Here is a 13,064-nt window from a genome sequence, read left to right as displayed (position 1 = left end):
TTGGTTTAGTTTAAACATATGTTATAGTCTAAATATACAATAGGATTGAGTACAAGTTATAACAACTAAAGATAATCCATTCCATATAAGTACAATTTACAAAATTTCAAGTAACAGCAATTATATCATTCAGTACAATATGAAAAATATACAATTAGTATATATTATTTTCAAACAGTAACAATTTGATACGAGTACACTTTTAGACACAGCAATATAAATCAAATTTTTTTTTTTTGTATTTATACATGATTTAGATAACATATATCAAATCAAACCAAAATGTGTGCGTTTCAAAAAAAAAAGTATGGATTTTCATTAAAAAAAAATGATATCTTAGCTGTATTTGGCAAAACTTTTATTTATAGATTTTGGTGATCAATGCTCTTCAACTTCGTACTTGATTTGGCTTTTTTTCACTTTTTCTGATTCGAGTCATTTTTAGACGGAACGCTCGTTTGGCGTAAATATAAAATTTAACCCTGTTATCTATGATGAATTAAATCATAAGTGATTGAAGTTAGCACAATTACTTCATTTTTTACAGTGATATTGTTGATGTTGGCTTGCGAGAGAACGTTAGTTGAAGGTAATTATAAAACTTAACATATCAATAATTTCAACTTTTAAATATACATGTAACGCAAACAATGCTTTAATACACAGTCACTTAAAAATATCTTTCAATTACAAAACACTTGCTCTTTTCACGTTTTTTTATTCGAGCAATTTTTTTTTCGTTAATAAGCAAGTAGTATTAAAATATAAGAACAATCAAGACACTCAGAATGTGAAATGTGTATCCGTTTAACATACAAATATTGCAGATTTTTAATTTCGGTAAAAAAACTCACCATTATGTTTATCAAATTATCGATTTCATTCACGGATTGCCTTGACATAGACAACGCAAAATCATTAGCACGAACCAAGTCACGTTTTGCATTATTTGTATGTGTGAAAATCTGTTTGAATATATATTCATTATATATTGTTTCGATAATTTAGTATACGTGTGGCTTCTGTTGTCTATAGTTAAATATATAATAAATATATAAAAATAAATATGAATAGACTTTAGACAACAATTAACAATGTAATTTAATTAGCTGTACAATTAAATAATAAGTGATTATGGCATACCCTTATTTCCAAAGTATTCAGGCTGGGGAAAACACGAAATGAATTAAGCTTTATAAAGATTAAGATATGCCGTATCAATAATATATTGATTGATTGATTGTTGGTTGCTTTATGCCACATTAGCACAAAAAGGCTATATCGCGGCGATCAATAATATACAAAACTACGTCCATGCAAAATCGTATTGTGGTAAAAAGATACAAATATGGAAGATGATACAGTAAATACCGCTAATCATCTCCTTACTCTCAAAACACAATCTTAACTCCTTTGCAAAAACAAGGTTTGATTTTACAACTCTTTATACCACTTTTTCACATACTTAACTTTAAACTCGACTGTGAAGACTCGTCAGCTTGTGTTTCTTTAACAAAAAGGGCACTAGATGTTTCTTATAATTTATCAAATGCTTAACGAATACAAATGATACGTAATAATTGATTTGTTTAACCCACTGCCCACATTGTGCTTGATGCTTCTCATCACATGCATCATATGAGTAGTCATGACAATATGCAAATCAATCAATACATCAGAAAATATGCATATACCGGACACTTTCTTTATATATATAATTGTGTTAATTCTATACCACTTGATGTATCAATTTGATTTGTCTATTGCAGGTTTAACTTGCTTGAACTGTGATTCAGTTATGAATCCTTTGTTTTGCGACCACACAATTGAATGCATGTCAGGATCAGTAAGTAGATTACATATTTATGAATCAATTGAATTAAGGTCATTTCTTAAGATATTTTACGGTCGCCATCATAAGCTGATTGGTCATAATGACAAAAGTTTGTCAGAAATCATATCTGATATTCTTCCCCTGTCATAATAACCTTCCAATATTTCCAAACTGATCAAAGACATACCACGACGGGTGCCATATACGATGCCGGAAAAACTTACTCTTCAAGAGCACCTTATTTCCCTCTCGGTTTTTAGTGGAGTTCATGTTGTTCCTTATTTATAATTTGAATTGTAACTGTTGATGTAAATGTCTTTTGGTTTTATGATTCTTTGTTAACTCCTCAGTTTTGATTGTCAATGCCTTACAAAACTCTACAAGCTATCAAATTGATTGATAAATAACATCGTCACATGAAAATTAACTTATCATAGATAGCAGAACTAACTTTATTATATACGCCAGACGCGCGTTTCGTCTACAAAAGACTCTTCAGTGACGCTCAAATCCCAAAAGTTGCATCATTAAATCGAAGTTGTAAAAGTCGTTATTCAAGCGATTTATTTCTTTTGGGCTTTTTTACTGTAATCGTTTACCACTAACACCCGACTTTTTTTTTTTTCATTTTCTAAATGCGATGTTTTAAAACGAAAAATACTAATTAAACAAATTTGTCTAGTTGTTTTACTTCAGCATACATTTATTTTGATAAATGATAAACATTGTACAAACACTATTGCTCGTCAATTTTTCTATCGATCAAAATACATACAACCTTTTCACAGGCACATAGAGAAATCTTCCAGATGTCTGAAATCTCAGGTAACCAAGTGAACTAAGTTATCAAATATTAACATATCTTAAGGACGTACTACATTTCTGATGTTAGACTCAGATCTCGACTTTCAGCTGGACCTCTGACAAACGTGACATGATAAAATAAGTTTTTCATCGTCAGTTACTAAATAATCAGTATATAAAACAACAATCTGGCAAACGGTTTGTTTTTTAGATGACATATTTGAGCTGTTGCGTTCGTGTATGTTAGCATTACATGAACGCGGACTTTATAAACAAAAAAATACAACTAATATACTAATAAAGCTGGTTTAAAGAAATTTGGACGTTTTTAAATACTGTTGATTCTTACCTATTCCATAGGTGTTTTTTCAAAATCGTATACGGGTCGAACAAAGCCGTTTTTGTTCTAATCAAAAGTCTTTTACAATCAAAATTACAAATGATGTCTTGTATTCTTCAGATTTGTAGCATTGAAAAGTTTGAAAGTTCCGGAAATATTTTGTACAAACTAGGATGCTTGTCTAGAACGGTAAGACTATATCATGTATATTTGAGAAAACATTTGTTTTAAAGTTTAAATTTAATAAAATATATATATATTATAAAACAGACATACGGAATACCTTATTCAAACCACATGCACACGCTAAACCAAAGTTATTATAAGGCGAGATTTACATTAACTCATATCAATTTTGGTGTCCTTTATACATGTACATGAATTGAGATAATTATTAGTATCAAAGCCTTTTTAACCTTAATTGCAATATATCTAGTTGTCTCCTTCAATATGTCTAACATTAATGCACTTTTCCTAGTCATGTCCTTAAAATAATAAAAGAAAGCAACTCATTGACATAGAAAATTGAAAAATAAAATGAAAACATCGAAAATATACCATGGACAAAAGCCCTTAAGATGGCTGAAATGATATAAAACATGTTTGCAAGTTACTCACTGAATATCCATATATATTCAATGTTTTAGAGATGCCCAAGAACAAGGTCACTAGCACATACAGACATAGAGCAGTGTATAGAATGCTGTACTACAGATGGATGTAACAAGGATGGCTGTGGAATAACAAGTAAGTATTTGTCCATAACATCTATTATATTAACCACAAAACATTATGCTATCTAAAAATTTACTGTCAATAAGAACACGATTCACTTCAAAATGTTCCAACACTTGATCGCCATTCTTAATTAAATCATTGTAATTTTACATGGAAAACCAGACATATCGGTATCCCATCCATCCACACTAAAACAATAAAACATGCACTACAAATAAACAGCCCATCTGTTATTGATTCATTATTCTAATTTGTATTTTTGTAAATTGAACCAGCTAAATTCATAGATATATCTTCTAACTATCAGCTTATTTCAGATCATCTTCAAACTGGGCCTTTGTGTTTTAACTGTGATGGTATCGCAGATCCTATGCAATGTCATCAGACAAGAGTGTGTGAAGCTGATGAGGTAAAACAAATAGTACCGTCTATTAGTATTTTTCTAATATTTTATCACTGCCGAGTAGTCACTGGATCCTGAATGCTTATCAAATTTGCATTTTATTAAGCTTTTATTAACATTTGTGTAAAGTGTCCCTCACGATTATTTTGTAACAAAATGCGCATTCCGGACAAATAAAAAATGTAAATTCCGGTATTTATAAAATTGAGAATGGGAATGGGGAATGTGTCAAAGAGACAACAACCCGACCAAATAAAAAAAAAGCAGAAGGTCACCAACGACATTATATGTTCAGTGTATTTTTGCATTAGTTAACAATGCCATGTATGCCTCTTAACCATATCATGGTTTAGATTTGTTTTTTCATTTCAGTTTCTTATGGGATGTTCTTTAAAGTAGTGCTGAATTGAAATTACCGTTTCATATAACTCTAATTGTAATCTGTTGAGTGTGTAAAAAGATGTGTATGCCCCGCCTACGATAGCAAAGGAGCATTATGTTTCCTGGTCTGTGCCTCCCGTTCGTTCGTTTATGCCCCACCTACGACAGTAGAGGGGCATTATGTTTTCTGGTCTCTGCCTCCGTTCGTAAGTTCGTTCGTCCCTTTGTGCGTCCGTTTGCATCAGGTTAAAGTTTTTGGTCAAGGTAGTTTTTGAAGAAGTTGAAGTCCAATCAACTTGAAACTTAGTACACATGTTCCCAATGATATGATCTTTCTAATTCTAATGCCAAACTATAGTTTCGACCCCAATTTCATGGTCCTCTGAACATAGAAAATGATAGTGCGAAGTTCAGGTTAAAGTTTTTGGTCAAGGTAGTTTTTGATGAAGTTAAAGTTACATCAACTTGAAACTTAGTAAACATGTTTCCTATGATATGATCTTTCTAAATATAATTCCAAATTAAAGTTTTGACCCCAATTTCACAATCCAATGAACATAGAAAATGATAGTACGAGTGGGGCATCCGTGTACTATTGACATATTCTTGTTTGTTATATTTCAGATGTGTTATATTCAGGAAATGATGCGCTTTAATCAACGTTTTTTCAAAACGTCGTGTGAAAATATGCATGTGAGTAAATTAATCTGTGTAGCAAAGATTTACTTTATTCTTTTAATAAAAAAACGGGCAACAAACTGTTTCTCTTCAGCTATTTTCAAAAATTAACATTTACACAAAGCAAACGAGATTTAAAGTTATGAATTGTGCAGTAGAGAACTTTAAAAACTGTGAACATACACTTCTTTTGTGCATTTTGGTAAAATGTGATATCTTTAAATGGTAGGAATAGAAAGGCAACGCATACAAATAAATTAACTATAATAGGAAATCAGTGAACTCATATATATATTTGTGTTGTTTCTGAAATAACGTAGTAATACAATGTCCCATGTTGTTAGGTTTGTCAAGCTTTATCCGGATATGTACCAGCTTTTGGACGAAAAAAGAGAGCTGCAATCATACAAAAGCGATCAACATTATGTTCAAAATGTTGTCAGAGTGATTTATGCAACGATTATTGTACAACAACCACGAGTACAACAAGTACAACACCTGCTACAACACTTGTGCATGGTAACGTCTTAACTAAACTTTTAACCGTTAACATATAAATATAAAAATAACTATTCAACTAACTGCTTTAAAATATTGCCCTCCGATGTTAAAATAGTTTAAAGTCGTATTAGATTGAATATCGTTATATTAAAATTGATGAAATACTGTTTGCCAAACTTCGACAAGGGTTTCACTAATCTTTACCCAAGTCAACCCTTATAGTTATCAATATCAATTGAGAAAAAATGTGGTAAGTATTATGTGGGGAAAAAAGGGATGTAATACTGTTTGTACGCTTTGTATATTACAGGATGCGGTGGAAATTTTTCTTCGATGTCTGGAAGTTTGAGTTCTCCATGGTTTCCAGATCCTTATCCAAATTTATCGAGCTGCAAATATTACATTGATGTTCCAGTGGGATATAAAATACATTTGACAGTTAATACATTTAAAACTGAAGGATCACTTGATTATCTAAAGGTAAATGATAATTTTTTTTGCTGTTAATGTTTTACACAAAGAATTTTATTGGAATGCAATTTTTAGTACAATATTAAACAAATTTTTGACGCGATGCTAAACAATTTTCCAAACTATGGTGTTCCCTACGGTATGATCTTTATTATATGATTTTGAGGTCAATAAAATATACTATTTGACATGTTGCTATTATTACTGCCCTCAGAAAAAACTACAGATAACTGTCGAGGCCTAGGTTTGTGGTGAAGTTGGTTGTTTAGATACCAATACATTACCTATATAAAAACATCTAAATACACTCATCATAGATAACAGGAATAAATTTTGTATTAAAGTCAGACGCGTGTTTCGTCTACAAAGGACTTATCAGTGACGCTCGAATCTTAAAATGGTAAAAAAGGCAAAATAAAGTACGAAGTTTAAGAGCTTTGAGGACCAGAATTCCTAAAAGTTTTACCAAATACAGCTAAGGTAATCTGTTTTTGAGGTAGAAACACCCTAGTATTTCAAAAATTCTAAAGTTTTGTAAACAGTTGATTTATAAATATGACCATTTCAATGATAAGTTATATGTCAGCACAGAAATGCTGACTACTTGGCTGGTGATACCCCCGGGTAATTAAAACTTCATCAGCATTGGCAAGTATGATATAAGTTCATATAGTGTTTGTGCTTAATTTTGTTTTTTAAATCAAGTTTGTAAATTAGTTCGTATTTTTATTCATATAATTACATAAGAAGTATGTTTCATTACAATACGTTATTTTGATTGGCTAACGGCACATCATGTGTTATTCCTTACGCAGTTGTATCACTCAATAAAACTTCTCATTCATGATGACACGAGGTCCCACAATAAAGTGCACAGGTAAATGAAATAAAAACTTCATAAAAGGCGTGTTTTCATGATCCTTTAGGTAAAAATGTAATTCCGTGCTTCATACAAAATGTACTTCGGTCAACGCTTTTACAGCCCAATAAATTTACAAAAAAGAGCATTCAATTCTTAAATAATTTATAAGTGGCGCTCAAATAAAGACGGTTGATATACCAAATTTAGTATATTAACATGTAAAACCTTAATTTAGATTTATTGAGCTACATTAGATAAGCTCCTTTTTCAACAGATTCTGATAGTTCGTTATGTTGTTGTGTTACACTACTGTCCAAAATAAGGGGGAGGGTTTAGGGTCCAGCTATCATGTTTAACCCCGCCACATTATGTATGTATGCACCTGTCTCAAGTCAGGAGTCTGAAATTCAGTTGTTGTCATTTGTTGATGTGTTACATATTTGTTTTTGGTTTATTTTTTTTACATCAATTACGCTGTTAGTTTTTTCGTTTGAATGTTTTAGATTTGTCAATTCGGGCCTTTAAAAGCTATGCGGTATGGCCGGTGCTCATTGTTAAAGGACGTACGGTGACCTACAGTTATTATTTCTGTGTCATTTGGTCTCTTGTGGAGAGTTGTCTCATTGGCAATCATACAACGTCTTCTCTTTTTTTATTTTCACTACCTTTGGATTTTCGTGTATTGATTATTTGATTTGCAGTGACTGTATCAATGAATTTAGCAAGTCAAGACAAAGATTGCTGGTTGTTTCTATACAATGGCTACAAAATGTGTTAGAAAAATTATCATACATTGGAAAGACCTTAAGCTGTTTTTAAAACAATCCTGTTCTCATTTTCCAATATTGGATTTACATGTAGTAGTCTTATAATTATAATAAGACTCTTGTATGTTCATCATAATCATTGTCATCATCTTTATCGTTATTTTTATTATAATAACTACTATCACAATGTACTGTAACAATTTATATTACTATTATTTAGGTGTATGATGGCCTAACAACTTCAAACAATACATTGGCAGAACTTTCCGGAACATATAGAAATAACACAGAAAACATAACATCAACAAACAATGAAATGCTTTTACATTTTACATCTGACGTTAGTGTAGTTTATTATGGATTTCGCGTATCATACAAAGCATTCAACCACAGTAAGTAAAGACATATATACCAGTAATTATACGTGTATCCGAAATGCTAAAATAGCGCTAGTCTATAGTTTATCGATACTAACGATGCCGCGCTCATTTATATGTATCCTTGAATCTTTATTACGTTGCTGGTGTTTTTTTCGTTTGCAGTCACCACATCGGTGTTATATAAATATCAAATCTATGGTCATTTTCATAATTTCCTTGTTTGCAAATTAAAAGTATGATTTTTCGGAATAATACGGATTTTCTTATCCAAGATATATTACCTTAGTACGAAAGCTAATAAGGGCTATCCTTTTTTATTCTAATTCTTGAATCTTGGAATTTTCAACGTTAATCTTAGACATTCTTCCTTACTTGATCTGCAGAGTGTTACTGACGCGTCTTATGTATACGAAACATGCAACTAGCGTATTAAATTGTAAACCTGTTACCTTTGAAAACTATGGTTTGTAAAGAAAAAAATTGTAAGCGAAAATTGTACATTGTTAAGCATTGGGAAAAATGTTTCATTAAAATACACATCTTCCTTTGGAGTTTCTAAATTCAACTGTTATCCAACTTGAATAAGGTAGTAATTACATATGTATTGTACTACAACCAGACACATGAAATAGAGAAATCCTGCAATATAATATGGTTAAATATCTGTAACAATTATATGCTATACAGCATTTTTCATAATTGCAATTAGAAAATAAAGACACATGTATTATAAAACCAGTTGTTTGCATGATACGGGTTATGAGTTCCTCATATATTTTGTGATGATATATTACTAAATCACTTACAAGAGGAATTGCTTAACTTCCATATGATGATGACATCACCTTTCACTCAGTTTTCATTGTCAGTTTTGCTTTATTTCTTCTGATATCTATTCTGCCATTGAATACCGACTTAAATAAACTGAGTTTTTCTATGCGTGTTGATATGTATGTGTGTGTTTATTCTTCTGAAGAGAGAGACAGAGAGGGAGGTTTGAAATCTTATAAAATATATTTTAACCCCACCGGGATTTTTTTTCAACTGTCCAAGTCAGGATTTTGACCTTTGTTAGACTTATATGCTGTTGGGGTTTGTTTTTGGTTCATCTATACTTTTCAATGGCGAGGTCAGGACAATTCAAAACTAAGTTCATTAAGATTAAGTATTTAAGGAGCGATACGCATCCATTTTCGGTAGGAATGTAGACGTACATTTTTTTAAATAATGTTGGAAGAGAGCAAGACTTGACTAAGGATGCCATATATGACACGGGACTTCTCTCACAAAATAACTGGCATTACATTATGAATGTACAAAAGTGTTGAACTATCATTGTTCAATGAACCGTATTGAATTTTTCGTACATTAACATTATGCAACGGATTTCATTTTCTATGTTTTAGGTGGTTCAAGATTTTTGACAAGTTCAACAGGTTCATTCAGTTCTCCAAATTATCCTCATCCATATACGGATTACTTATATTGCACATATTTGATTCGGGTGCAATCAGGACAGAGAATTAACTTAGCATTTACTAGTATTATTACAGAAGGCAACTATGATTACCTCCAGGTGAGAGATTATCGTATATTAGGAAACATCAAATAAAATATGTGGTGCTTTAAAACACCTGAGATATATGTTTATGACACACACATCATTAGCTGCAATGAAATGTACGATTAATTTCCTAGAACTATACAATTCTACGGAATATGTATTCAACCAGATTTGACTTACTATGCGTAGGTGGCATTACATGTAATAGAAGGGCAAAAGATATCAGAGATACTGTCAAACTCATCAATCGAAAATAAACTGATAACGCCATGCTAAAGAAGAAAATGACAAACTGGCAAACAGCACACAAACCACAACATAAAAAATAAAGACTAAGCAACACAAACCCAACTAAAACTGGGGGTGATCTCGGTTGTTCCAGAAGGATAACAGATCCTGCTCCATTTGTTGCACTGGTAGTGTTGCTCATATTAGTACGTAAGGAAAATAACCATTATCATTTGTAAAACGAATATTATGTAACGGTCCACCAACTGGTGATGGCGTTTATAAAATGTAAGAAGGGATGTTTTCACCTACAACATTTCAAACTCTTGGTTCAAAAGCTTCCTTGTTGGCAGCAACTCTCTATAAATGAAATCATGATTATAATACAAACCTGGGAATATCGTATCAATAGGGAGATATTAAAGTCCGTATGCAGGCGCTTCTGGAACATTGATTCACAATCTTTGTAAGTTAAGGAATGTCTCTCTCATTATTTATATTGATTCCTTTAACATATTTGTTTTTTACGTTTGGTTTATTTTATCACCTCTCAAGTATTTTATAAGGTTGTTTACTTTCAAATAATTTAAATTTGAGCATCGCTGAAATACAATTGGTACCGTTAGCATTATTACTTCAACTGGGATGATACTTCTGCATGTGGACTTTTTATTCCCGAGAGCATCATCCACAATGAAGCAAGTACTTCTGTACTGACATGAAAATAGGGGTGCATTTTCTTAATAATTTACTGTTTACAGTTTTAAAAGTAATGAATGTTAAGTTAAGATTTTTTGTCCGAGATTGAAATTATTTTTCATATATTATGTTTTTTGTTTGTTTGTTGTTGTATGAAGTCTTCTGGCTTTTGTATAAGGTATGGTAAAATATTTTAAAAAAATCACTGTCGAGACATATATGTCTAAATGCGTATATGTTGCATAACAGTTTTTGTCGTCAATGATAGTACTGCATAGACTATTACAATATACATCGCACACCATACACTACAAACCACTATACACAATTTGTCCTACTTTATTACACCATACACTATCCCATGTATCGTTTTCCACAAAATACACTAAAAACAATTACAACATATACCATGTTATGTGGATAAATGAATGTATTTATTTATTCTGTTACGCATGTAATTTGAGTCAGTTTGTATTTTGAATAATTAAAAGAAACAATATAAATCATTACCCTATACACCTTATTTTTGAACAGATAAACATGTTTCTGGATAGGTAGATTTTTTTTTTAAAAAAAAATACTAGTCATTGCACTCTGAAATTTCCTGAGCCAGTAGGAAGGTGACATTTGATTCCAAGACTGGTATTTTTCACAGATATACATCCATAACATAAGCGTGATGATATATCAGTTTAATTAAATCACATAGATTGTGATTGAAACCCTCTGTACAAGTGAAGGGACATCTTTTTGTTTACTTCTTACTAGTAAGCTGTAATACATTAACATGCATGCATAACTTTGAGGATACGACGAGACTAGCATATATAGTGCTGCGTGAATTATACATGTTGTTGTACAAGTTAGGAATGTCTGTATAACACATCGTAGTATATATGTGTAAACTTCATTGTCATTCCATTATTAAATCGTTTATTAGTATAGACGTGTTTTTTTTTTCTCTTATTATATCCACAACGCGAATTATTCAGTATACGATCACGAGATTGGTGACATGTTGGCTTACATTTTTGGTTAACAATATTCGTATTACCTCTATCAACCAATCTGGTTAATCATGTTGCCTAACTTATCGGGGTAGGCTGAGAAAGGTGCCGATTAATTTAGGCGGGAAGAACTTAGGATAACGATTATGAAAGGGAAATATGAAAAATGCCAAATATCACAGCATAGAGGGGTATTTGATGCATATTCACCGGCATTAAAGAAGAAAATAATTTGAAATATGTAAAACAAATACATTCTCTACCAGCCAATTAAAAAGAAAGGTGTAAGTTTTTACACAATTTACGTTTTATCGGTTAACTTTGTCACTGAATCGTTTACAGTTGTTGAGTGATATTCTTAATTTGCTTATATTTTACAGGCATTTGATGGATCAAGAGTTTCAGATAGGCGCTTACTAAACTTTTCTGGGTCAATTAATAATACGATGATTATTCAGTCTACTGGCAATGTCATTCTGGTGTTGTTTACAACTGACGGAAGTCACACGGAGAGAGGGTTCACTGCTACCTATACCTCGCATTCATGAGGGAGTTTAATTTATATATGAAGCTTGCAAATCTCGTACGTGTAAAACAATGAATATGTGTAAATAAGGTATCGATTCGATGGATTTCTTCTCAAAATTAGAATTGTTTTACCTTTGCAATAATCAATTGTACGTCTAATGACTTTTTCATCATCAATACATGAAACATAATATGTAGCATTTAACCAGTTTTGTAATTCTATAAAGAATACTTGAACTTATACAATATGTGCAATTTGCTTTGGTCATTGTCCAACCATCACTGATAAAAATCGAAAAGACATGAATACTATAGACTGAACAATTTATTCGATTTCATATATTTTTATCAGTATTGTTAAAACTTGTGACACTTGAAGAAGGCCATTTGTTGAGCCGAAATATTTGTCAACACGATTTGATAACAACATTTTCGTATTATAACATCTTATATCAGTACCGATGTGCAAATATTTAGACTAAAAAAAAGAGCTTCCGCTGGCCGTGTGTTACCTTTCCTCGTCAGTTTTAATCTAGCGGCGTACTACAGTACATGATATATAAGGCATGAAGATGTTATTGTTACAGATCAGCTAAATTATCTATAGTAAAGGATCCTACAAATTAATGTAATATACAGTCACAGAAAATAATTATATTTATAAGTACGTCGGAGTCAGTGACAACTCTACAACAGATGTATCCATCGGATCGCCATGATGGTGATACATGGCTGTGTAATAATATATATACAACTCGTCTAAACATCAACCCAATATATATATATTAGTCTAAAGATTTGCACATCGGTACTGATATAAGATGTTATAATACGAAAATGTTGTTATTACATCGTGTTGACAAATATTTCGGCTCAACA

The 13,064-nt window shown here is 31.6% G+C and overlaps 1 protein-coding gene across 1 annotated transcript; it reads left to right on the top strand.

Annotated features, from left to right (window-relative positions):
- Positions 1 to 525: 525 nt before the first annotated feature.
- LOC134694167 (deleted in malignant brain tumors 1 protein-like) lies at positions 526 to 12,205 on the top strand. The gene is made up of 11 exons (XM_063555165.1): positions 526 to 589; positions 1,770 to 1,846; positions 3,099 to 3,167; positions 3,626 to 3,725; positions 4,034 to 4,125; positions 5,125 to 5,193; positions 5,523 to 5,697; positions 5,990 to 6,159; positions 8,000 to 8,171; positions 9,566 to 9,735; positions 12,038 to 12,205. Exons 1-11 carry the CDS (start codon positions 559 to 561, stop codon positions 12,203 to 12,205), a joined length of 1,293 nt encoding a protein of 430 aa, XP_063411235.1. The 5' UTR covers positions 526 to 558.
- Positions 12,206 to 13,064: the final 859 nt, after the last annotated feature.

Source organism: Mytilus trossulus, chromosome 13, assembly GCF_036588685.1.
Source record: "Mytilus trossulus isolate FHL-02 chromosome 13, PNRI_Mtr1.1.1.hap1, whole genome shotgun sequence".
NCBI classification, from domain to species: Eukaryota; Metazoa; Mollusca; class Bivalvia; order Mytilida; family Mytilidae; genus Mytilus; species Mytilus trossulus.
This window is presented reverse-complemented; position numbering and strand designations above follow the sequence as displayed.

Excerpts from the sequence above, each read along its gene's own strand:
- LOC134694167 (XM_063555165.1), top strand. The coding sequence starts at position 559 with ATGTTGGCTTGCGAGAGAACGTTAGTTGAAG. Across the intron at positions 1,847-3,098 it reads TTGAATGCATGTCAGGATCA|ATTTGTAGCATTGAAAAGTT; the intron begins GTAAGTAGATTA and ends TGTATTCTTCAG. Across the intron at positions 3,168-3,625 it reads TAGGATGCTTGTCTAGAACG|AGATGCCCAAGAACAAGGTC; the intron begins GTAAGACTATAT and ends TCAATGTTTTAG.